Here is a 25,662-nt window from a genome sequence, read left to right on the forward strand (position 1 = left end):
AGGAATCTATTGTCATATGCACAGTAGCTATGGGCAGTGCTTGTTTCATTTATAATGAATTGTATTTTACAATGTGGCTGTTTTTGCTATTGTTGTTTTGATATTTTCATGATGCGTTATTGTAATGTGCTCTTTGCAGATTTCTTTTCATGTTTTGTTAAGTTTTTGAATTATTTACTGTCAAATCTGCCATTCTCTTCTTGTAGAGTAGTGAAGTAATAGTAATATGCACTTTGCTTTGCTCTGTACTCTTTTTGTATTTTGGATAAGTTGTTTGAGATGCACTGTTGCATTGTTTTTTTCATATTCTGGTGGATTTTAACACTCCTGATTTGTACCTCTGCGTTGAATCAGTGGCGTATAGCCTACACGCATAGGTCTATGAGCTCACTTACCTCTGCAGATTCCTACAAATTTATAGCACTTCTGGGATCCCGACACATCGGCCGTGTGTTTCATCTCCTCTGATGTGTCCTCTCTATTCTTCATTGTAAACATTGCTGTATGATAAACAGCAACATGTATCAGATTTAATTTAACATAATACGTCAGAATCGCTGTGAAAAAGTAAACAGAGATCTTGTAGTAGTCATGGCTGTTAACACAGAGAATGTCCTAATTCCCTAGTATACTAATTACATTCCCAGTTTGGACAAAGGTCAGACAAGACCATAATTTTTAAGAGTACAGTTATTGACCTCCAACAGCTGGATAGTCAAGTAACATATTTCAATCTTTAAAACTGGAGCCTAATTTGACTCTTCTGGTAAAAATGATCGTCTACAGCTTGTATTTTACCTTCAGAAGTTCATGCATTGAACAATTTGCATCCGTCCATCTGACAGAGAGAATCATGAATTCTTTATATTTTTAATTCATGACACATACAGACACATACATGTACTGGAGGAAGTCCTTTAATGGCGAGGAAACAGGCAGAACTGGCAGAAGGAGATAAGACACTTCAAGAGGTGTCCTAATAAAATAAAAAAAATTGAAATTAAAAGGGTGGAGGATGAAGAGGATGTGATGAAGGCAGGGGAAGTGGGTGAGACATGAGCCATGCAGAATAGGAGTACACCTCATCTTGTTATCCTCTAGTCTGGGTAATGCTTTCAAACATTACAAGTTCACTCCAGATTATGTCTTCAAGAGAGTTAAAGAACAATACGCATTTGTCTTTAAAAATGTCATCTTAAGGTTGGAACTTTAGGTCAGATAATATGCCATTATGTCTTTCGTAGAGTTTATATAACATACTGAAATCTAACTTGCTGGCTGAACTGTCTGCACAGTATGTGAACTTGTAACAGGCAACATTGTCCTTTGCCTTCGTACCAAACATTTCAGGATCAGTGTTTGAATTTAAATATAATAAGTATTTTTTACACTTTTTAAACTCATTACTACTTTTGTTAATTACCAAGTGTCCATACTCACAGACTTTAATTATTTTCTTCTTTTTATTTGTTCACTTGTCTGTCCTAAATAGTAATTTTTGACAGGCCTACAGTTTATTTCAGCTGCATCAGTCCGACAGCATTGTAGCTGCACAGCTCCAGCAGTGTCCAATATACAGCCCTACATGGCAGCCATTCGCACAGACACACTGTTTCCTTTCACATGGTGTAGGCCACCCAGTAGATCACGTTCACCACAGCAAAAGTAAAAGGGAACACAGCTCTGGCATAGATGTCGATTGTGTCAGCATCAATGGGCTTGCAGACACACTTGGAACAGCACTTCTTTTCATCCTTTGTCTCCTCTGCCTGCTTAGACCGTCTCCTCCTCGGCTCAGTCTCCTCACTGCCGCCCTCTCCAGGAATTTCACTGCTGGCGTGCTGGGCCCGTCCAGGACGGTTGGAGATCATCACACTCTGGTTCATGCCAGTAACAGACAAGGAAAACAGAACCATAGCCTGTTTGCCGTTCTTTACAATAGACTGCAGGGGGACAGAGAGAGAAATGTAAGGCATCTTAAAGGCTTTATCTAGTAGAATGCACTTTTGAGTCACTCAGCATAGAATATCTGACAAACCAGGCAGAAGTGACAGTAAGCCTGTCTGTCCAATCACTTTGTACTCTGAACTGCTTTACTTTTACTGCTTTTACACTATATAAGTATTAGTATATAAGTACTTTCCATTGTTCTAGTTGAAAAATCTGAATCATTGTGATATTCAGAAAATTGTCAAGATTGACAGAGTATTACAAAGCTCCCAAGCCTAGATGTTTTAAGATTTGTAGAAAGAGGGTGATTTTTGTGTTGTTGTAGTATTCCATAAAGTATCTTGTACTTTATTTTAATGTTAAATATAAATTGTTATGTTGCTGAAGGCAGGTGGAATGTCAACACTTTTGCCCAGGTCTATACCCTCATGCACTTCCTATAGCCCCTTTATGGTAGACTATGAGTTTTTCTGCCGATTGAAGTCCATAAAGGGAGTTATTTCCTCACCTCAGAGCTGAGCTTGTTGGCCTTCACCTTGGCCTTCTCTTTGAGTCTGTAGTCAGCATTGTAGTGTGCAAAGGCATACTCAATGAGAGCAGCGAACACAAACACATAACAGATCCAAAAGTAGACGTCTAACGCCTTGATGGCTGACGCTCGAGGCAGGGAGGAGCGGGCACTTACCATCAGCGTGGTCATTGTTAGAACAGTCGTGATCCCTGTGGTAAGAACACAGACATGTAAAATTGGTTAGGGTTCAGTGTCTTTGAAGCCACGCTGGATGCAATGTTTTATTGTTGGTGACACTGGTCCAACCCTTTATTCTAGAACACAATTTCTTATCGCTAGATGTAAAATTGGCTCTGCAGTGGTTTGGTTCGAGGATGAGAGAGGGCTGTTAGTTTAGTTTATTCACTCAAATTATTTGTCAGCATTTTTTAGCAGGTGTCAATTAACTGTGCTCCCCATAGACAGCTTGTTAGATTGGCAACAACCTGAGTCAGAATTCCCTGCATAGTCTATATAACTCTTAAGTTTATATGATGTCCAGATCTGACTCCTTGTCCAAAAAAAGCCCTTTCTTACTTAAAAAAAAATAATAACATGAGGATGTCAAAAAGGAACACCTACAGGCTTAATATGTCAGTCTTCAAATCTATTGGGTTACGCCACTGAGGTTAAATACATTGAAACGACAATTCAGTTGAGAAAAATGTAACAGTGAACTGCAGATAGCAACTAACAGTTTATTTTATAGGGAATGTAACCGCTATGGAGGCTGGGTCAACTTCAAAATACTGTTGCTTTCCGTTTTATTATGACAAGTTACCTGCAACAGTCATAGTTTTCATGTTGTAACTTATCAATAGCAGTGTTGTGACACCCGAAAGCCCTAATTTAATCTAAAAAATAAATAAATAAATAACTCCCAATTAAATTAAAATAACTAAACAAAAATAACATACTAAATGCAGTATGTGCATTATTATATTAATTTTGTGACCTCAATCCTGTCATTGAGATGTCTCGAATTATTTAACAAGAAGACCCACACAACAGTACACTCAATAAACCTACTCATCCTGTTAATAAGATGGTTGAAAATTGTAAAACAGTGAAGCAGAAGAGATGTTTCATCTGGTGGTCACTAGATGGCAGTCTTGTCAATAGTAAAATCTTTATATCTGTGTTTAAAACTACGTACTTCAATACATTTTTTAAAGCAACACGCAACGATCAATTTTAGTCAGATTACCAACTGATTGGAAAATTTCGGTATTATCATATAGACCCTGCAACAAATAAGTAGAATATGGATATGTCATGTTTCGGAAATATGTCTGTAGAATACTGAGAGCTACTGCTGTGAAAGCCTTTTCAGAAATGTGTCATCTAAGGGTGTGTTTTCATCTCTTTTGTCATAGAACATTTATATAACATACTATATGAATACTTTATACTATTGACAGGATGATTAATTTTCTAAAGCCACCGATGGATCATTATGAGGAGGATCATTATCCCAGTTATGCTGGCTAATGTTTTTTGCCATTTGTTACCTCGGTGACAGTTAAACTTAAAATAATCTGTCCTGATGTCTAGCCCCAATCTCCCCATCTATAAACTAAAAATCAATGTCTTGTGCCAATATTGACATAAAATTCATAATGAATGCCATACTCTTTCATATTTTGGACTTCAATTCCCCTTTTCACTTGCACCTTCTTCAGAAAGAGATGTCAAAAATGTGGTCTTTATTCTAATCCAACCTCTGATAATGCCCAACAAACAATTAAACTGTAGGTACTGATTGTTCTTTCACACAGGAATCAACACCATCAGACTGATAACTAAAAGTTCAGTATCTGACTAATGAAGCTTGACCATCTCACTAAAAGGAAATGTTAAGCTTTTACAAAGTGGTTGAACACTGTGCATGTAAATAAAATCCATCGCAAGTGCTACCATTTTAATATAATTTAAGAAGTTTAAAATTAGGCCAATACCAACCTAAGGATACACGAGCAGGGACTGCTGATTGACTGATCCAAAAGGACACCCAAGACATGGCAACCAGTAAAATTGAAGGCATATATGATTGGATGATGTAGACACCTCGATTACGTCTCAGTTCGAAGCGAAGACTGAGTCTGGGAAATCTTCCAGCTTGGAAACAGAAAACAAACACTGAGTTAAATCTGCTTTGTTAAAGAGCTAATTATACATATTATAAAATGTCTAGTTTTCCTTCATAGACACCAACTCAACAGCATATCTGACTGATCAGTGTAGCCTTAGTGGCAGAGCTTCAGCATGCACAAAAGAGTATAACAAACTAGTTTTTCTACTTCATTTGCAACTCTTCTCATATCCTAAATCTCTTGCTTGCCTCAGCAGTGAGTTTGAATTGATCTATTCTGTTTATGCATAGAATATGACCACGGAAGAGCTTTAAGTAAGAACACAAAAAATAAAGAAAAAAAACAAGCTTCAAAAAGAATTTGCAGACTTTAGTGTAAGAAGCAAACTAAGTAAAAAATCTCAAAACTCTAGATAATGCATTTTTTAAAAATCAAGAATCAGGCATAAGGCTTTCAAACTGACGGTGCTGGGACTAACTTGACAACTGGAGACAACAGAACAAACAATATGGATGCTCACCAGATTTAAAGTTCAACATTTCAGTGACAAAACGATAGTCTGTGATAGTGAACTGGGAGAGCTCCAATTTGTCTAGGCCATGGATGTGTCTCTGACTCTCAGACCAGTGATATACAATGTCCTCTGATGAGTAACCATCTAGGAAGAAAAAAAAGTCAGTCCAGTCCTAATATGCAGTAAGTTTAGGCATGTAGGTGTTTTGTCGTAGCACTGAGGGAAGAAGGAAACTCGTAAAATTGTACTTTCATGCCGCATAAATTCATGAAGGGTTTTTCATAAAGCTTATGTCTAATGTGAAAGTATTAATTTTTTTATATTAGCTTGACACAGTCGTAGGACAATTCTATGCTACAGATGAAGACAGTATTAGTGTGAGATTATAAGCAAAGCCAAATAGTAAAAAGCATGATACCAAATAAAGTGAATTATACTAATCCAGAAAAAGAAAGTAATCTTTCCTAAATGTCTTTTTAATTTATTATGAACACATGAAGAGAAACTGAGACAGCACAATGTCCCTTGGTAAAGTGTGGAATAAGAAAAGAAGGTTTGCGAGGCCTAACTTACAGCTTTCCAGGTCTAGCATACATTCTTGTTCATCCATGGGGTACTTTGTCAGGTCCATATCACATGCCACTGTTGAAGTGATTCTGAGGGGGGGGAAAACAGTCCATTAGTTTAAAGAATAATATGCAAACCTCATCTCTACCTACTGGGGCAGTATCTTGCTGTTTACCAAACTAACTAATTTACAGGGTCAGTGACTTATATGAGTGAATCTGGACTGGCTGTAAGGTCAAAGAAGAGAACTTTGCCTTCAAAGATGCATATCATGTAGGGTGTTTTCACACCTATGACTCATTTTCTTTGTTTCAGTTCAGACAAAAAATTTAATCCATTGTTGAATTTTTCCCTTGGGTCATTTTGTGTTCACACTGCAATACAGCAAAGCAGGCCAAAGACAAAGCCATCGCAGGGCTGTATTTCCATCAAAGTCTCCTTTCCCACAGCATAGGCAAACAAATGCTTTACGTACTGGCCGCACTGGAAACTAAAATCTGTGGAGCAGGGAGGAGGTCAAATGCCTCGTCAACATTTCGGCAGATGAGCATATTTTCCAAATGTTGGACACTACTCACAAAAACACAGAAGTCCAGTCCTCTGATGTTGCTACACATAGCTCTTCTACTAAAGTTTAATTGGATGGAGACTATCAGTAATTTCAGCCTATCACTATTATTATTCTATTGATTGAAATCAAAATTCCAGTCTCACTGCAAACAAACCGCTCCAGGGTTGGAAGCAAGTCCAGACCACTTCTTCTAGGTGATCTAAGCTTGCTTGTTTTGTATGATTGAGTATGATTGCTGTGTTCACATATATCATAAAGGACTCAAGCCAAGGGGGAAACCGCCCCATGTTTTGGAACGATCAAGGTGTGAAAGCACCTTGAGACAGTGGCTGTTTTCGAAACCGCCTGCTACATACTACCTACAAAGTATGCCAGTACACACTGCATACTACATACTGCGTTTGAAAGTATTATGTAGTAGGACTGTTCTGTTGGATCTGATATGCAGTGTGCTGGGCCAAGCATCGCTGGAAGTAAACAACAGCCAAGCTGATAGCAAAACTGCTTCTTTAGCATCACTTATGATTTAAAAAGTTAAGAGGTGGTTTATATTGAATTGAATAATTCTAACAGAACCTAAACACTGAGTGCCCCCGTCATATACAGAAAAAAAAAGAAGCAGAACGTTAGCGCTATGCATTGTGGGGAACAGTACGCCAGTGAGACGTGTCCGATGCATACTGAGACATTTTCCAAATCAGTATGACATCCAGGTAGTTTTGACATACTGCAGATTTTGCTCTGGTTCACATGTGTCACTCACTATGTTTTCATTAATTTAACTCCTGTAAACACTTCAAATAAAACTGCGTAATACTTCAACTTTGCCAACACTGCAAAACACTTACTCTTTTATACTGTTTTCCTACATTTCATTTCATAGAAAGAAAATGGTTCCCTGTGGTCATACCGGCTGCTGTATAGAATGACTCCATTTGGCTGCAAGCGGATCAACTTGTTCTCCACAGTGACATCATGGAACCAAGCAGATTTGGCATTGACAATAAAAGTGTCAGGGAGCCACAACTTGTCCACGAATCGACTATCCAACCCGAGCGTCTTGTTGGTGTGATTGTAAGATAGGCGGTCATCATGCCAACTCTGCCGCAGGAACACAGTCATAGTATATTCCTGTCAGGAACAACAAACATACAGGTACATGTGAATGCTACTCAGCATGTAAAAATGAGAGGATCTTTTGTGGCTGGAAATGTTTTCTCATCTCAGCTTTATGCACTATTTTCTACATGTGATTCTCTGATGACTGTGAGTAAAAGTGGAATTCATTGTATTTCTCAAAAGGGGTCATTTACACTGACTTCAAGTACATTTGTACACTTGAAATCAATTAAATCATTTACTGTAGACCAGCATTGTCATTAGTATTGTATTAGGTATTACTTTTACTATATTTATTTTATTTTTATTTTACACAGGGGATCAGTCAAGCAGGGGGCCTTTCTATTACCAATCTTTTTTTTCCTGAAAAATAATGAAAAGATGTATTTGTCTGGGACCAGGGACCTTTTAAGGCCACTTGAATTCTAGAAATGGTACTAAATGTAACATAACCATCAAAATAGGAAACAAATTTAGTCAATGTGTCTCATATGTTAACACTGAGTACTTATAAATACTCCTGCAGGAAAATCAGGATTATGCAAATCTTTGAAATGCCACAATACTGAGTTTGAGGGATGAAAAAAAAAAAAAATCTCACTACAGAAGTGAAAGCATACTTTACCATGTTGGCTTCAGAAATGTGGTCAATGCTGGCCACTTCAATAGCCATGGCCACGTTCACGGGTGGACCTACAAAGGAGGAAGTGAGAAAAGAAGGCAAACCCAACCCCTCCACGAATGAAATACACCCACACAGCTTCACTGCTTGATATAAATCCATCATCCTTCTGTTTTCCTCCCACCTACCATCCTCCCACGTCTCCAGCACTCCTACCGTGCATAAAGATTAAGCATTCTCCAGTTTAACCAAGCTAAGTGGCACATCAAACTGGGGGCATTCATAAACTGCACTGAGCTTTCATGGACTGCTGCCAACATTTATATGCACACACACTTCAGAATTTGTACTCAACAGTCATATGATTAGCATGGAGTGTACCTTGGTGATCGGGTCCTAAGGGCAGAGACTACAAGGGATCTCACTTATGAAGAAGGGAGATTATTTATACTGAGCATTAAGGAATCATACAGTAGCATTCCCCCATTCAACACCATCCTCTTTTCTAAGTAAATTCTACTGGAAATACATTGGATGTTTTATTGCCAGATTTAAAATGGCTGTTTATGGTATGCCATAGTCAGCCATACAGATATGTTACCTGATGAAATAAGCTTTACATGGTTTTCATCAGTTAAATAACACATTCCTGACAGATGCACTATTTACAACTGTACGTCCTTTACAAATAGATGTGATGTTTTGAATCTTACCACAATAATGTTAATTGAAATGTTTTGTAATTTTGTTTTATTAAATTTCTACTAGCACATAAACAATAACATTGGCAAATCAATTAAGTACTGTAATGTTTAAAAAAGTTTACTTTGCAAATAGTGTTTACATTCATGTTTTGCCCTCTCGACTCATCTCATTTATTCTTCCATCAGTTACAGTAAATGGTTAATTTTAGTTTTACTGAGCAGACTTTTGAAAGTCTTTTTGAGAGGAATAAAACTTTAAATAAAAATCTGTTGATCTGGAAATACAAAAGCATTTGCAAAAAGATTACAATATACAGTATTTTACCCTAATAATATACTTAGTTTTATTGGATTCTGAAATCCCTTTTTTGTTCAGGAAAAAATGAGTGGGGTCAGATGGATTTCTTTAATCTTATACTACTTATCTTTTCCTATGCATGTGTCCCTCCGCCCTTAAAAAATTGTGTTACATAATAATCGATTTACTTTTTCAACCAAAATAATTGGTACACCCTGTTACTACAGTTCTTCATGACCTTGTTTGTGTGGATTATCATTAAAAAGAAGATTTCTTAGTGAGATTTTTTATGTAACAGAAAGTCACACTAGTGAATGTTATCTTGGTTTCAAGATACAGAACATATTTCTGAATAGTTTTTTCTGTCTAACTTTCATGACATACATAAATCCATACACTAGGGCTCAATGATATGAGTTGAATGATGGGAATGACTCCAAAAAACAAGACATGATTCCTCAGTGGTCGATATAATGTAACATCAAGAATTAAGTCACCACATGACGTTGTGATATGATGGTTTGTGTTCACCTGAAATGCACAGAGTGATATGTGGTGAAAGCGATGTTTCAGCTCCTCATTTTCACCTTGTCTTATCTGAGTTAAGCTGTGAGATTGAGAAATCTATCTTTGTGGTTGTTGGATTCTTCACATCTTGCAGCCATTCTTAGCAGATTCTCCAGGGGAGTGCTTTCTGCTTTCATTACCCATTTTCCCTCTTTTCCTTGAAGGGCACATATGCTCTAATCCTCTCAGCAAAGCCAAATGTGTTTGTGTGTTCTTCATCGAACTGAAGAGTCACAGCTAAATTTGATGTAATGGAAATAAAGCTTTGATGTAATGTCATTCAAGAAAACAAAGACACCTATCAGAGAGATGGGTTTGGAAAATGAAATGTTCGGTCTTTGTTGTGTTCACTTTCAAAGGTCAATGCTAAGGATGGCTGTAAATGTGATGGGATGAAATGCAACCCAACACCACAAGCTGTAGATCTCATACTCACCTCCTATCCCAGGGCGAAAATTTCTGGCATAGCCCTTCATTAAATCATCCAGATTAGGTAACCAGGATATTTCAATGTCGGTACCTACATAGTCCCCAATGTCACTCAGCATGGCCCTGAAGGAGACAGCAACACACAGCCTTAAGATTTCACCTGTTATTCCATTAGTCTGCTAGACAGCTTGGCAGAGCAAAAACTAATACAGTTAGAAACACACAGAGGAAACACAACCAAGACACTTTAACTGCTGAACTGAAGTAAGACTGGGTTAAAACATAAAGACATGACCTTTATATTAGTATTTAAGAACTCCATGAGGCCCCTGCAGTACTGAAAGACTATTATAGGGCCCAGAGTAAATACTGTCAGCCACTACCTAAATCCTAAACGCAGAATTCAAAATGAGAAACTCAGCTCAGACACCACCAGGTGGCAGTTCTGCATTGCAAAACAGAAACAGTTATGCAATGCAGGTACAAAGACATCATTCAGATATGCACAGCAGTCTGATCATTGCAGATTTGATTGTTATTAAAATCTATTTTACCCCATCATGGCAGAAAACACTCAATAATACTCTGTCGTAAATCACATCACAAATTAAAGGCAGGGCTTTTTCCAGAAGTGTTTCATTCATGCATTGACAAACAAATGAATTCAAAAGCTTCAACATAACTGATAGAGTTAACTTTTGAATGAGAAATAAACTATATCAAAATTAAGGATTCACTGTCAATCTGTCAATAAGCTGATTGTTTGATCTGGTTGATTAAATGTGTAAATATTGTTTGAGAAAGAAAAGCCAGTCAGTAACATAAAGCTGCTTTGAAAACAGCATTAATCTGCTGCTACGTGGAAAACTGACCTCAATATCAAATTAATATAAAACACAGAATATCCAGGGAACAGAAATATTTTCATTTGTAATCAAAAAATTGTGTTTCTGACATGACATCATCATTCTTTCACTCAATTCATTCCACAGTGAGAGATGTATTTTTAGTCATACAGTCAAAGTCAGACTAGGATGGTAGAACTTAGTGAATTAATTACCAACAACTCCTGGATTTCCTCCCTAATTAGCAGATTCTAAATCGAGCTTTGCTTCAAGAAATCTATTAACATACCAAGGTCAAGCAGGACCTCTCTCTTAGGGAGATAAGACAGTGTGTAGTATAGTGTAGGTTTAGTAAATATACTGTGGTGTATAATTTTTCAGGCACTTGTGTCTTTTTAGAGACGATGGGTTTAATGTGAGATTATTGCTCTTTTCATACTCTGGGTTTACCTTAAAGAGGTATGTTGTTCCAGGTGCCAAGAACTATTCTAGTATGACCTACATCTGCAGAGTATCGTGATCTCAAATCTTTAGTGACCAAGTAGATCATGAAAATGAAGGAGTTTGTCTACATATTGTCTCCCTCATTCTCTTGTCAGTCGTTTCTATAAGGAAAATGTAACTTCTTAAAAAGGTCACAGTTTATGATTTTAAAAAATGTCCTCTTAAGAGCTTCTAATATTTTCTTGACTCTTTAAATAGATGTTTGCAAATGACATAAAAGTGGTTATTTCTGGATATCCGGATCTAATTTAGCATTGCTTTGACTGCAAAAAGAAACAGAAACACGGCTCACATGCAGCTCTCCAAGAGAATAAAAAAATAGCTGTATGCTATAAAAAGACATGTTGAACAATTTATTGCATTCTCCAAAGAGATTCTTCAAACATTTGCCCCTTTCTACGTTCTCACCTCTCCATCCAAGACTATCATTGTGATTGTATGTCCTTCTCCATTTAATTTCTATTTTACATCTCTCCTGGATTTACTCCCGTCTGTTTATGAGCAAACATTAAACAGATGAAGAAAGAACAAGACTTGTAGAAGAAAGACAATGAGCAGCAGCCTTAAATCTATGGCTTCTTTTGATGTTCAGCACACACTTGAGGTCTGTTTCAGACTGAGTGCATGTTGGCTGTATGACAGCTGAGGCATGTGAGAGCTCCAGCTTGTACCATGATGGTTTTTACACACACTGTTGTTGGCTGCGTGACTTGCTGTCTACCCAGTCTTCTTCTTTCTTTACTTTTACCATAAGAAGTCCATAAACTATTTATCATTAAGATTTCTTGGCTTTATACGTTTAGAAAAGGGAGAAGTGGCATGCCATCTACTGTAAATCATAATTTATACACAAATAAAATAAAATTTCTTAGAAAGTAACCTAATTTAAACTAGAATGAGTCCATAATTTAGATTGAAGTGCAAAAACATGTGCATAGAGAGACAGAGAGTGAGACAAGGTGAGAGAGAAAAATAAGATGAGAGGTTACACTGGAAGAAATATCTGTAATACCTGCAGCCTGATATCATTGATTACTTAGATTAAATTATGTAAGCTGCTATAAATTCAGAAGGAGCTCGAACACACCTTTTTTTGCCATGTCCAGAGATTCTTTAGGTGTAACACAAGTATCAGGGTGTTAGTCTTATCAGAAAAGGATCTCTTATTTCAATCAAACAGTTGTTTCAAGTGCATATGCCAAAACAGTTGTATGCAGATGAGAGGACAGAGAGCATGGACTTTATAAAATCATGAACAGAACAAAGCTATTCTGAGTGAGGCCAGGACTTTTTGAGCTGTTCCTGGTGACAGGCTGCAGTAAAGGCATTAAAGCCCATCTCCCCATTATAACAGAGACTATGGGTCAAACTGGGAAATTAAACTACATGACTCTGAAATTGTTCATTTTTCAAACAAGTTAAGTTTTAATTAGTTATTTGATGTTAAATAGATGATTCATTGACAGCTCTGTTGACAATTGTGGGCTTCTGCAGCATTCTTTACCAGATTAGCAGAGTAGGAGGAACGGCAAGAGACAATATAACAAATGAAAACATGAAGAGTCTCTTTGAATATTTAAATCAACTGTATGTACTTTTTTTCATCCCTGGTCATATTCCACAGATCTAGACATAACATTAAGCTGTCTATGTTGGCTGAGAGCTGCACACAGTGAGTAGTAAAAAAAGTGCCTCTTGTAATTGGGAATTGTGGTACATTAATCGGGTCAAGTCTTAACATTGGCTGTCTGACAGCTCTAATACGTTCACATATGCACCAAAGTTTAAATTCAGCTGTCAAAACGCACCCGGTATTAAAGAATTGGAAGTCTAATTATTATTATGAAGTAATAGTATAGTTTGGCCTGGCTTAGACCTGGACCAGCTCTAGTTATGCTGCTATCAGCCCATCTTACATGCCAAGTTTTTTTTTCCCTCTCTCTCTATCTGTATGCATTTATGTCATATAATGCATTCAATTCACTTTTATCTGCATGTCCCATGAATTGTTACCAATCATATATCCTTCAAGGACAACCTACGTGACAAGCTCCCTTGCCTTGTCCCTGTGAATTCATAAATTATTATGGGACAACTGTGGCTCAGAGGTAGGTCAGTTATCTCTCAATCAGAAGACCGGGGTTCGATCCCACTGTCCAAATGCTTAAGTGTCCTTGGGCAACACACTTAACCCTGAATTGCCCCTGGTGGCTGTGCTATTGGTGTGTGAATGGTATTAGTTCATACTGATGGGTTCTTTAAATAGTAGCCTCTGCCTACAGTGTATGAATGTGGAGTGAATGGGAGAATGTGACATGTAATGTAAAATTGTTTTAATAAGTCTGAAGACTAGAGAAAGCGTTATATGAACACAGTCCATTTACCATTAATGCTACCAGTGGTCTGCTGTCATGGACCTGCATGACACCGACGGCTACATCTGTTAATATCATTGGACTTCAATATCATTAACAACTTTTCATGTTAACTTAGAGCCATGACTCAACTGCCATTTGTTATTACATGTGTTTGTATTATCTGGTGTTGTTGCTCTGTGTCTTTGTTCACCTCTTTCTTTCTGCATTTACCTCGATCCTACTCTCTATGCCCGAAACAGATGCAACAGACAGCTGTTTACAGCATGAGTCTGGTGCATGAGCTCAAGGTTTCTGCCTGTTAAAAGTTTCCCTTGCCATTGTTACTTATTTTTATGGCACATAGCTATGTGCTCTTTGTACTTGGGCAGTCTTTGATTATTAATATTAAACACATAAATCTGGTGTCTCAATCATGACAGATATTAATATTTATCCATGTTTTGCATGCTAAATTACTTATACAGAGTAATATTACATTTTATTCTAACCTTCAATAATTAATCCAGTTGAATTTCAATGATTATAATGTTATCCTTATTTTATCTCTCACTGGGTCTTTCATTTTATGTACTGTATAAAAAGACCCCTTTAACTGGGTATTTTGTATTTTGATTTTCTTGAACCTATGCAATTACAAAAACAACAACCTAGGGGGTCCATATCAAGGAGGATCTCTTACCTGAACCCAACTTGTTTCCCATACCACTTCTCTTTTGAGTTCACTTTCTAACTGTAGATGCTCACATATACTGTAGTACAAAACGTAGGCACTGACCTACAGCGAAGGGAAGCCAAGCCCTGGTCTGAATGTTAGCTGTTCCATTACTCAGAGGACTCAGTGGTCATTCCAGGCAATGCTCTATTCCGGCACTCCCATTGTGAAACAACCACTGAAGTCCAGACAAAATGGACCACCCATCTTTCACCAAAGGCTCAAATTCACATCTCAGACCACATCTTATAAAATAGATGTAAATATTAATGCATCTGTCAGGGTTTCTTCCTGTCTGAGACACTAGTATCAAATTATTGCCAAATCTGTAAAAAATGAAAAAGTACAATGAAATTCCATCAATTCACTCAAGGGATACAATTCCATATAAAGATGTAAGAGTACCTCTTAGTGATGGCTCAGACTTCAACATGTGGATTTACTGCAACAAGAGAACTGAACAGAAACAAATTTTCGACTCACAGTGTCCAGTTTTCTGTCTACTCGTTCTTATTGAGAAAAAAAAGCATATGAACGTGGTCAGGTGTCATCCAGGAGCGCAACCTGGTCATTATCAGTCTGGCGGAGGAGGAAAAAAGCATTCATGGAGACCTGGCGCACAACCGCAGCCCCCAGCTGAGCATCTCGCCTCTGTGTGCAACACCTTCGGTCAGCTGATTCACATCAAAACATGCTTTAAACTTAAAACCCCTCCCTGATAGCTGAACGAAGTGTGAGACCACATGACGTTTGTTCAACATGATACAAAATCGAAAAAAAACAAAAAAATATTTGAGTAAGTTCTTAACAATCAATTAATTGATGGCTAATTAATTGTTAACATCCCTAGTCTCTACAGATTTAGACTTTTTGGTTATGTAAAAGTACAATGCTTACTCAACAGCATCAACAGTCTTCACATTTTCTATGAAGAATATGCTTTCAGACATGCATGCAGAATTCTCATGGACTCTTTACACTTTTTGTAAAATACCCTCAAGTAAGCCTCAGAGAACCTGCAAATAACTAAAATCAATTAGATCCATTCTTAAGACACTTCACAGAGTAAAAGGACCCTTCACTCATAGCAGGGAAGGGGACAAAGCATAGTGTCACTTACAGAGGTTAAGCACAATGCCAGTAGACGCCATATGAAACGATAAGTCATCAGTAGGTGTCTCTTTGAAAATGCCTGTACTTTCTCATGTCTGTTCTATCACAGCACATAAAGCTGTGTAAAACAAAAAACAATGGCACAGCCTGTTCTTTGCTGACATTGTCTTTAATACACTATGGGCATGATCTGCTAAGTTCCCAAAGAACGACTGCTAATTTGTGTGTGCAAATTATAATTTTGCACGTGCTATAAGTGGGCGTCTTGCGGGTGAGCTACTATGATTGTGTGAGCAATTGATAACAAGTGCAAAAATGGTGTGGACCGCCCTTAAATGAGGATTTTTCCGCATGCTACCGTCTGTCACCATGGAGTGATGATGGAGTTTAGAGAGAGTTTAGAATCGCAGTTTGAAACAACCAGGGCCAGAAAGGTTAGGCGTCACTTTGATGAAGACAGTTGCTTCACTGACGTAGAGAGCAAGTTTCGGGTGAACGTTTTTGATGCCTGTCTTGATAACATCACCAAGCAACTGTCCCAAAGATTCACCTGCTTAAATGGAACTGTGAACATTTTTGAGGCAGTTCACCCCAACACACTGCTGCAAGCACGAGATGAGGAGTTACACCAAGCTGCCTGGCGGCTTAGTAAGCACCACAGTCGGGACATCGCCCCCAGCTTCACTGGCCAGCTGCTTTCTTTTAGAACCCTTTTCAGGGACCAGATACAAAAGCAAAAGTCTGTTGTGGATCTGGCAAAAATGCTCATTATCAACCACCCAGCAGTAACCTCTGCATTCAGTGAGGTTTGCACCGCCCTGCTTTTATTATGGACTCTTCCTGTCATGGTTGCAACTTCTGAGCGCTCATTCTCCAAGTTAAAACTAATTAAAAACCCCTTGATGAGCACGGTGGGACAGGAGAGACTGAGTGGACTTGCCATGTTGTCCATTGAGAATGACAGAGCAAAGAAAATGGACATACAGTGCATCGTGGACAACTCCGCGGAGCTTAAGGCTCGTCCAAACAGTGGTGAGTAGGCCGAGTACTTCATTTTGATTTTTTGTTTGTATGTGAACATGTGGGCTGCTGTGCCAATTTTACTAAACTTTATAGCTGTTGATACAGTGACCTACTGTGCTCTCATTAGTTGAAATCAGAATGATGCGGTCGCTATCCGTGGTGCTGAAATGCTTTGAATTTGTGTTGTTTTAGGGGCCAGGTAGCGTAATGTTTTGTTGTTCGCTTGGTTTGTTAGACTTCATGTCCATTTGATTAACTTCAAAATGACATGACCGTGTGTAAAACATGTGGTAATGCTTGTAAGCCCTGCTATTGTGGGCATGTGTATGTTGCAAAGCGATGTTATGATGGGCTTTACAGTTACCGCAGCCATGTGTGCGTAACGCTGTGCCAGTTTGCACCTGCCTTTCAAACGTGCTAAATATAGACGCAAAAACACAGCTTGCCATCTGCTTCAGGTTTGATAAATCACATTGCGTGTGCTAAATGATTACATTTGCATCTCCTCCTCCCAGTATTTTGCACGTTCTGATAATCTGCATGTATTCTGCATATTCATGAAGGCAAACACGCTAAATGGATAGCGAGTACTATTTTGCTCATTTGACAGACGCATTCCCCGGTGCTCGCAGTTAGTACATCTGCTTTGCACGCTGTATCAAGTTTGCACATGTTTTTATACACGCAAACCTTTAGTAGATCGGGCCCCAAGTGTGAGGTTGGAAGTCACAAGGCTAGACCGTAAAACTTGGGCGTAGTCTCAGTGATATCACCCATTGGTTTCTGAAAGAGTTATGAACCCCAACAATGGTGGTCTCGATATTGCTACCTTAATAGCTTACAGCTACAATGTGCCCCTAATTGTGCCTATTACAAACACAAAACTCAAAAACCTAATCAGTCCCTCCAGGAAGTTGCGATTTCGCGATCGCAACTATCAACGCAAATTCAACCAATCAGCGTGATTTTTTCGCGGCTCTGCAATTTTTTACAATCACCGCAACTTTCCCGCAAATTTGACCAATTACCTCAATCTCAGCCCCTGCACGTCATCGGTTTTGTCATCAGCTTGACTTCCCTGGAACATAAGCGTAAGTCCTCACTTGATCGGCACTTTTCAACAACAAAACACGCACAGAGAACGGGTGAAAAGAGGGGACAGCAGGCAGGACACGTGACGATGACAACGTTGTTATTTATAGATTGAGGGGCTCAGTGTTAGCTTGGTCTCTACCTGCTGCAGGTGTGCTTTATGAACCAGCTCTCCTCACCTACATGCATCTGTCTCATCTTCATTGATGATTTTTACCCCGGGTGTGCGTTAGTGACAAAGACACAACCGGGGGACGTCTGTTTACTATTTGATGTTTGTTGCCGTGGTTACCGTAAAAAGCTCGGCATCTACAGCTTGATTTAATCCAGTTTGGTGAAACATCAGACACATTTAGTGAGTTTTGATCAACTCCTAGTCATCAAAGATGCAGATTAATTTCAGAGTGCGTGAACTGACTGTGCATCAGTCGCTGCGAGGTGCATTCAGGGACCGTCGTAAATGTGCAATACAGTCCTTTCATGGCATTTTTCTGTGAATCAAGAGAATCAAAATATAGTCAGTGGCCACATCAAGAATGCTTTCTAAAAACAACTGTAATTTAGCATATTTACTTGCCCCTGAGATGTTATTGGGGGAAAAAAGACAAAAAAAAAATCGCAACTTTCACAGCAATTTTTTCAAAAGGCTGTCACAAATTCAGGCTTTTTGGGCCGCAACAATCACAAAAAAATCCCGAGAAATCCTGGAGGGACAGCCTAATATCTTCAAAGCGTACAAGTTCTAACTACTAAAATCACCCCCTGTACAACATGTAGGGATAAAGAAATGGGCTATTCAGATCAACCAGGCTGTAAACATTTTAATTTTGCTGTTAAGATGGGCATTCTAACATGGGTGTAAATAGACCCCTTTACAGCTTCCGTCAGGAAATAGAGCACACTCATTTTGGCAACAGAAGCAGCATTTAACTCCATTTATTTAGACTAGATAGGGAGCTTTAAAGACTGAATCAAAACTGGAAGCAGCATCAAAATGTTTGTTGCATGGTTGGCTGTCAGATTCTATTTTCCACTGCAGACTCAGTTATACAGAATTCTGACAGGATTACGACAGATTAATAGGAACCCGTAATTTGGTGTTGAGAGTGACCATGCTAACTTGTGGCTTTCAGCACGTGTCACATAGCATCCTTTGTGATGGTTGTACATAACATCCATCTACTCACCATTTCTTGATTAACTTAGAACAGCATAATCAGTGGGTGAAATGGAAAAGGAAAGGTGGAGCAGTGAACGGAGAATTTCAAAGAGGGAGCCCGTCCTCGTAGATGCAGCAAAATGCAACACAAGAAGTGACATGAAGACACTGTGTTTCAACCATTTAAAAATAGTGAAAGCAAATGAAAGCACACTCTGTAGCCTACCACTAATACATCTATCACAGTAGCTTTATCATAACATTAGTGGGATCAGAGGCAAACATCAATAGTGTCCCAGCCTTAATTATGAATCCAAATTATTACTCTGCTCTCTTACTGATATTTTGGCTGTGCAATATGCTTGATTCTGATGGGTCAACACCCCTTAACAACCCCTAGATGACAGTTATTAACTTTCACTAATATGAGCAACACCAGAGACAAACTGATCACATCTCAAGTCAAATAAATCTGCCAAAAAGATTTCTGGCACATTTTGCTTCTGCTTGTTGACACCATAGACCGTAAGGTGAGGTAAAACCGTTAGTTTCCATTCATATCAAAACTATGTGGCTTAAACGCTAGTTTCCGTTAGCATGCTAAATCAGCAGGCTATGGACATTTTCGTATTGGATTCTGTCCGGCAATACTAGCAACGGCAGCGGAGCAGATGAGAGCAACTTTAGGTTACCAATAGCTACAAAGAAACTTAAACCATGAGAGGTGGTGATGATAGCAGCAGGGTTAAAAGTTGTGACATTTGTGTCACTTAAAGGTGTGTGAACCTCAGAGCTCAGAGAAGAAGGAGAGCTGAATGAGGACAGTTCATGTTAAATCAACCACAACAGGCAGATAAAAATCAAACTTCTTATTCTTATCTAACTGCCACGGAATCACTTGGACCATTTTTTTTTAAACTGTATACATTAATCATTTAAAAGTAATAATAATAATCTTTTTATCCATTTTTTTTTGCCAAAATGTTTGTATTATAAGTTAGTAGCCAGGTAATAATAGGCATAATGTATGATTAGCAGGTAGTTATTGGAAATAGAATCTTGACAAGGTGAGACTGTCCACCCTAATGGGGTTGTAATTCCCATAACTACCTGCTAACCATACATTATACCTTACTTAGTACTCAGTCCGCCCCTTGGACTAAATGATGTTCTCTGTTATCAAGAGAGCGATGCCACTGTTATCATAAAAGATTAATAACTTTGTCATATAGAACACTATAAAGAATGCATTATTTATTGTAACTATGCTCATACTTTCTTACATCTGTATTTCATAGAGGCCTAGTTTCTGTAATAATAAATCCAATGTGTGAAGAAGAGTCTTTCCTTAACTGTGGTTGAATCTGAGGCAACTAGAGCCAAGTAATTTGTCAATACTGTACAACAATACTCAACACATTTTATGTAGCAGATTAGCATTATAAGCTTACCACTACTAGCAGAGGAACAATAATTATTTGGATTTCAAGTCATGAAGTCAATAATGGTTACAATATTACTGTTAACTAATTTGTTAACTTTACTGTATATTAATTTGTAAATTTCTTATTGTGCTTTTCTAATAATATTTTATGCTGACATGGGCAAATGAACTGATTTGTCGAAAACATTTTCCATTTGGGAAGGAATGCAACAACTTCAGAAACAATGCAAATTCAAAAATCCTACTGGAATAAAAGATAATCACTAATAGAAACTTCCATCAAATGGGAAACCAAGCCCAGAAAACAAAGAAATCCGAAAGAAATACATAGCATATTCAACCATCGTAAAGGAGCTTGCTAATATCTTTGCCAGAGAGAATCAAGGGACTGAATTTGATTAATGAAATGGTATCAGCCTTTAAAAGATAAGATAAGATATTTATTTTCCAGCAGCTTACAACACGGGACAGGGGGATACAACAATGTACTTGCATAGTTAAAAATATGATGATAATAATAATAATAATAATAATAATAATAATAATAATAATAATAATAATAACAATAATAATAATAATTAAGGTAAAATAAAGTAAAACAAAATGTAAAAAATTAAATATAGCAAAGATTGCAGATATATACACACAATGTAAATTTCTATCTCATGAATAGATAGTGAAGTAAGTCATTGCGGCGATAAAATTGCACCAGGTTATTTAAAAACATACACAGTATGAAGTATGACAAAAGACAATTGTATAAATTATCCCAGGTGCAGAGCTGTAAAGATTACTGAGAATAAACAAATTATAATTAATTCTAATAACATTAAATTAGTGGGCAGAAACATGTTTAATTCTAAATTGGTGATCGTATCATTGACATTTGTCAAATAAATAATTTAGTTATTTCTAGAAATAGACGGAGTAATCAGTGAGCTGATGGATTAGGCCAATTAACGGCATGTTGAAATCGGCATCGGCTGATATCTGCACCAAAGAGGCTGTATAATATTATTTTTATATTAATTCAATTATGTTTTTAAAATGAATATCAGTCATGTTATGAAATCTATAGCACAATCAAATGTATTTTTTTGGTTTCATGAGTTAATGAAAGACCTAACCATGTGTATCAGATTGTAATGTGCGTGGAACAATGGATGACATTATTATTTTATCATATACAAAAAAGCAACATGATATCTGCATCACATATCCACCTTCAGCTGACCTGCTCTCTGATTGAAACCTGAAATCGGTTGACCATTTATGATTTCCAGATGGACTTCCGAATGCTTCTGATGACACCTGCTATTGGCTAGTTTACTAAGTTTGCTGTGTAGCTAGTAGCTAGTTATTAGCAGACTTTTCCTGTGTGTGAGCTTGCAGAAACTGAGGAGGGTTATTGTTTATCACCTCCAAATATCACGGGACAATCAGGAGGTCTAGGTTATGAGGCCAGGGACAAAGCAGAGGCAACAGGGAAGCTGGAGGCTGGAATCAGAGAGTGATGAACTGGAGTATTAACAACGCTGCAACAGGGACTCTGACCCTGAGGAGAGGAGCCTCCAGTTAGCCTCAGGGTGCCAGGAGTCTAACGGCCAAATTCCACCAGATCCGTGTCTGGTCCATCTCCAATCCGTCATGGCATCAGAGTTGATAGGTTTCAATTCTAGTCAATGTGTTCACTCCTACTCGATCCGCTCTGCTGCATTCCGGCTGCGTCTCTGGTCAGAGGTTTGCAGAGACCCATAAAGATAACATGGATGAGGAGAGGAGTCGGACAATCAATGATTCAGTAATTAAAGTAATTAGTAATTGCGGGAAAACTTTGGTCACATGGCTACAGCTGTCCTTCTCCGTGCTCCATTCTGAAAACACAACCAGTGGTTGTTGACGGATGAGAGAACAGGGAGCCGGATCGCAGCGGATCGAAGATGGACCGTAGGCAGATCTGGTCCACGAGAAAATCTCCTTTATATTCTTATCCTGGCTTCATTTAGAACAAATCAGTCAAACTATGAGTGCTTGTCATCTGAATGTCATATATAAATGACCTTAAGGTCTAGACATTCTGCTTTTCTCATTATTGTTGCTGTTGTTGTTGATTAGGTCTTTGATTGTATAAAGCCATCACATTCACAGTAAACGTTATGTCACCAAAAGTTGCCAATCTCCCTAATATTTTTGCCTTTGTACACTGGGAAAGCAATATAACTGATTGTTTGCTTTTTGCTTTGGAAACATTTGTTCCTACACCAAATCAATATGTGTTATCAACATGTGCTAACTAGTGAGTCACAAGCTAACACTGCACGACTATTTTTTTTTAAATACTTTTTGAGGTTAGGGAAAACACTCATGGTTTAGGTTAAGATAATTTGGCTACATAAAACTGTAAGTTATGAAGGGAAGTTACATAATGCAAGTGATGTAATGTCCCAACCACCCCAACCTTCTTGATTCTATGCTTCCAGCACAGTCTGTGTCAGGAGCTCCTCTGTTTGGACTACGTCATATGAGTTGTAATAAGCTGCTTGTACAGTAAACCTATATGAGCAATGGGGGGATGTATTACATTACCATAGATTACTAGTGTGTGTAATTAAAGAGAAGGGTGCCTGAACCCTCAACTCGAGAAAAATACTATGAAAATGACCCCACATCCAGAAACAGTGGAGTAATCTTGTTTGGAGGGAGCAAGGAAAAGACGTAGGTTTCCAACTTTAAACCTCCGGAGGGTAAAACAACTATGGGCTGGTGCATGCATGATTGAGTCCAAAAGAGAAAGAATTAGGGCTGATGAATGGGGAAAACAAGCCTTCCCTCTCTGTAATGTGAACAAAATGATATCAACACAAGTGACTGCAGGGAGGAAAACATAATTACAATAGCCATTACTCCCCCTGCTGGCAAAAAAACAAGAGGGACTATGGAAGCAACTGGCCCAAATTTACCCAAAAGCCTAAGCAGCTTCACTCTTTGCCCTTTTCAGTGGAGGCACTTGCCAGCATGTGGGCTTTGCGAAACCAGGGCTCAGTAGGAACAAGTGCATGGAGGTATGTCAACTGCACTGAGGGTAGTTTACTGTAGACCACTATTTAAAGCATAAATATAATATCGAAACCTTTAAACACACACCTGATACAGCCAGCTGATACAGGCACAAAGTACACTGATGGTATTTTAGAGATGTGTGTAAGAAGGTCATTTATCTGCATAATAAGGACAGCCAGCAGTTAATGCTGCTTTGAATTTCAATGTGACAGGACTGCACTTTCATGGCATGAGGTTTTCTTAGCTATAAGTACTGAGTTTTTCTATTACTTACTAAATATCAGGTCACTTTTTTTCCAAAGCTGTATATCTGTTCATGCTTAGTTACTAATTCCAACGAAACAGGATGTGTTGAAGCCAAGGCAGAAATCAAGGATACATTTTACAGTAAGTCTTCCATTTGTTAAACTCTCCAAGTTGAAACTCTTCCTAAATGGTGTGCATCAAAGGTGCTGCTCTGTTTGTATAATAGGCATGTGAGTGTTCACAGAAAGGCCTGTTCAAAGTCATGTCACCATCCCATTGCAACATGGATTTACTAGGCCTTGAAGAGTGATATGATCTGCTTCACCAAAATGCACACATTCACTTAACTTTGCATTTATCTATGGGAAAACCTCTAATGCATCAACACGAGGATCAGGATTACTGGAAATATGTAGACCAATCGTCTAAAGTGATACTGTACATTTGGTGATGTTGGTCTTCGACTGTCAGATGCTCTAGTACTGTCATCCTTAAGTGTTTACATTTGACTTTTTTGATAAATCATAGTCATATCTATATTCTGGTAGTTCCCTGGAGCGCTCTGCAATAAGGGCGACATAAAAAAAAGACACCTGCAAGAAGTAAATAGCTAGGCTCATCTCACCTGGTAAAAATATCCCCTCCAATGAAGAGCAGAGTAACACTCGACAGCAGGAATTGTTTAATCTCCATCCTTCACGATTTGTGATTAGTGATAGAAAGAAAGGGGAAAGAAAGTTCCCCGATGTGATGATCGACGAAATGCCAGAGTTTTATTCTAGTCGTCGTGATCTCGCGCTGCAGTTAAGACAGTAAAGTGTGGCGCTGATACCGCTGAAGATGCTGAGGACCGTGGTGGCGATGACCCCATGGTCAGTAACCCAATTCCTCCGTGTCCGGTAACGCACCAAGAGAAAATTATCTGTCCGACCGTAAACCCACGAGCCGATCCACCGATGCTGCTGCGCCGTTGCCTGTCCTCCAGCATCAGAGCTGAGAGAGAGAGAGAGGGAGGGAGAGAGGGAGAGAGGGAGGGAGGGAGAGAGGGAGGGAGGGAGGGAGGGAGAGAGGAAGGGAGGGGGGCTCACTAATCTGACGATCCCTCCCATGCATGGCCTCTAAACGTCAGATTCAATCTGGCCGTGGAGGGCGGGGGGTGGGGGGATGGGGGGCAGGGAGGCATGTCACGAACATACCCTTCATTATATTATGTAATTGTTGACACATTGGAATCCTCTATTTCAGGTTATTACACACATGGTTCTCAAGTAAAGATGTATCACTAATGTGACCAAAAGACAAACAACACGGGTATCAGGATCATTTGAGGGACCCCAAAGTGAATGGGGACTGATGTGTCAGAGTAAGTCCACCTTATTTTATAGCATCTATGTGAGTTCAGGTTTAGGTCTATGTATTTTTGAAAAAAATATTTTGGAAAGTTGTTAAGGACTCTGGAACATAATGGGATTCTGGTATATGAAAACGTGAGATATTGGAGTGGCATGATCAGAGCAAGTTGTCACTGTAAGCTCAACACCTCAAACCCAGATGGTTATAAAATATAATAAGTAAATATGTTCTAATGCCAATGTCAGTGAGATTCTGTCTTATGACAACTGACACATGGTTGTAATATTTGCCATGTCAGGGACCAAAGATTATAATTCAAGGAGATAAAAATAGAGAATCAAATATAATATAGAACATTAGAACCACTTTTGATCTAAAAGTTATATTGAAGCACATGGGGACCTCATTTGAATGTCTTTCCACATCAGATATGTTCTGAAAAAAACTGGCATAGCAACAACTGTGAATATTAAGCTGTTACCATTTCATACACAACCTGCAAACAATCAAATCAGTGGAACAAAAAATACCATGTAGGCTTACATCTGTACTGCTGAGCACTGCCACAATCAATGCATTATTGGAGCATTAAGACAGTGACAGTAGTGGATTTAAGTGGATTTTGCATTTTAGTATAATAGAAATTCCCTGGAATTAATCACAAAGATGAATAAACAGGTAGTTGAGCAGCAGGCTGGCTAACTGAGTTTACTATTATCTATCTTTGGTGTGTTTATAATCAACAGAAA

The 25,662-nt window shown here is 38.4% G+C and overlaps 1 protein-coding gene across 4 annotated transcripts; it reads right to left on the reverse strand.

Annotated features, from left to right (window-relative positions):
* Positions 1–901: 901 nt before the first annotated feature.
* Positions 902–24,568, reverse strand: gabrd (gamma-aminobutyric acid type A receptor subunit delta). Of its 4 annotated transcripts, none has more exons than XM_034694784.1 (9): positions 24,186–24,568; positions 9,992–10,107; positions 7,990–8,057; positions 7,156–7,376; positions 5,681–5,763; positions 5,114–5,251; positions 4,463–4,618; positions 2,636–2,670; positions 902–1,943 (listed from the first exon to the last, which is right to left on the reverse strand). In XM_034694784.1, exons 1-9 carry the CDS (start codon positions 24,251–24,253, stop codon positions 1,620–1,622), a joined length of 1,209 nt encoding a protein of 402 aa, XP_034550675.1. In that variant the 5' UTR covers positions 24,254–24,568; the 3' UTR covers positions 902–1,619. The 4 variants fall into 4 exon arrangements, with proteins under 4 accessions (XP_034550675.1, XP_034550673.1, XP_034550676.1 ...); XM_034694782.1 differs by having other exon boundaries at positions 2,459–2,670; XM_034694785.1 differs by having other exon boundaries at positions 2,459–2,670; positions 10,080–10,107; positions 24,186–24,229.
* Between the last annotated feature and the right edge of the window lie 1,094 nt (positions 24,569–25,662).

Source organism: Notolabrus celidotus, chromosome 11, assembly GCF_009762535.1.
Source record: "Notolabrus celidotus isolate fNotCel1 chromosome 11, fNotCel1.pri, whole genome shotgun sequence".
Classification (NCBI taxonomy): domain Eukaryota; kingdom Metazoa; phylum Chordata; class Actinopteri; order Labriformes; family Labridae; genus Notolabrus; species Notolabrus celidotus.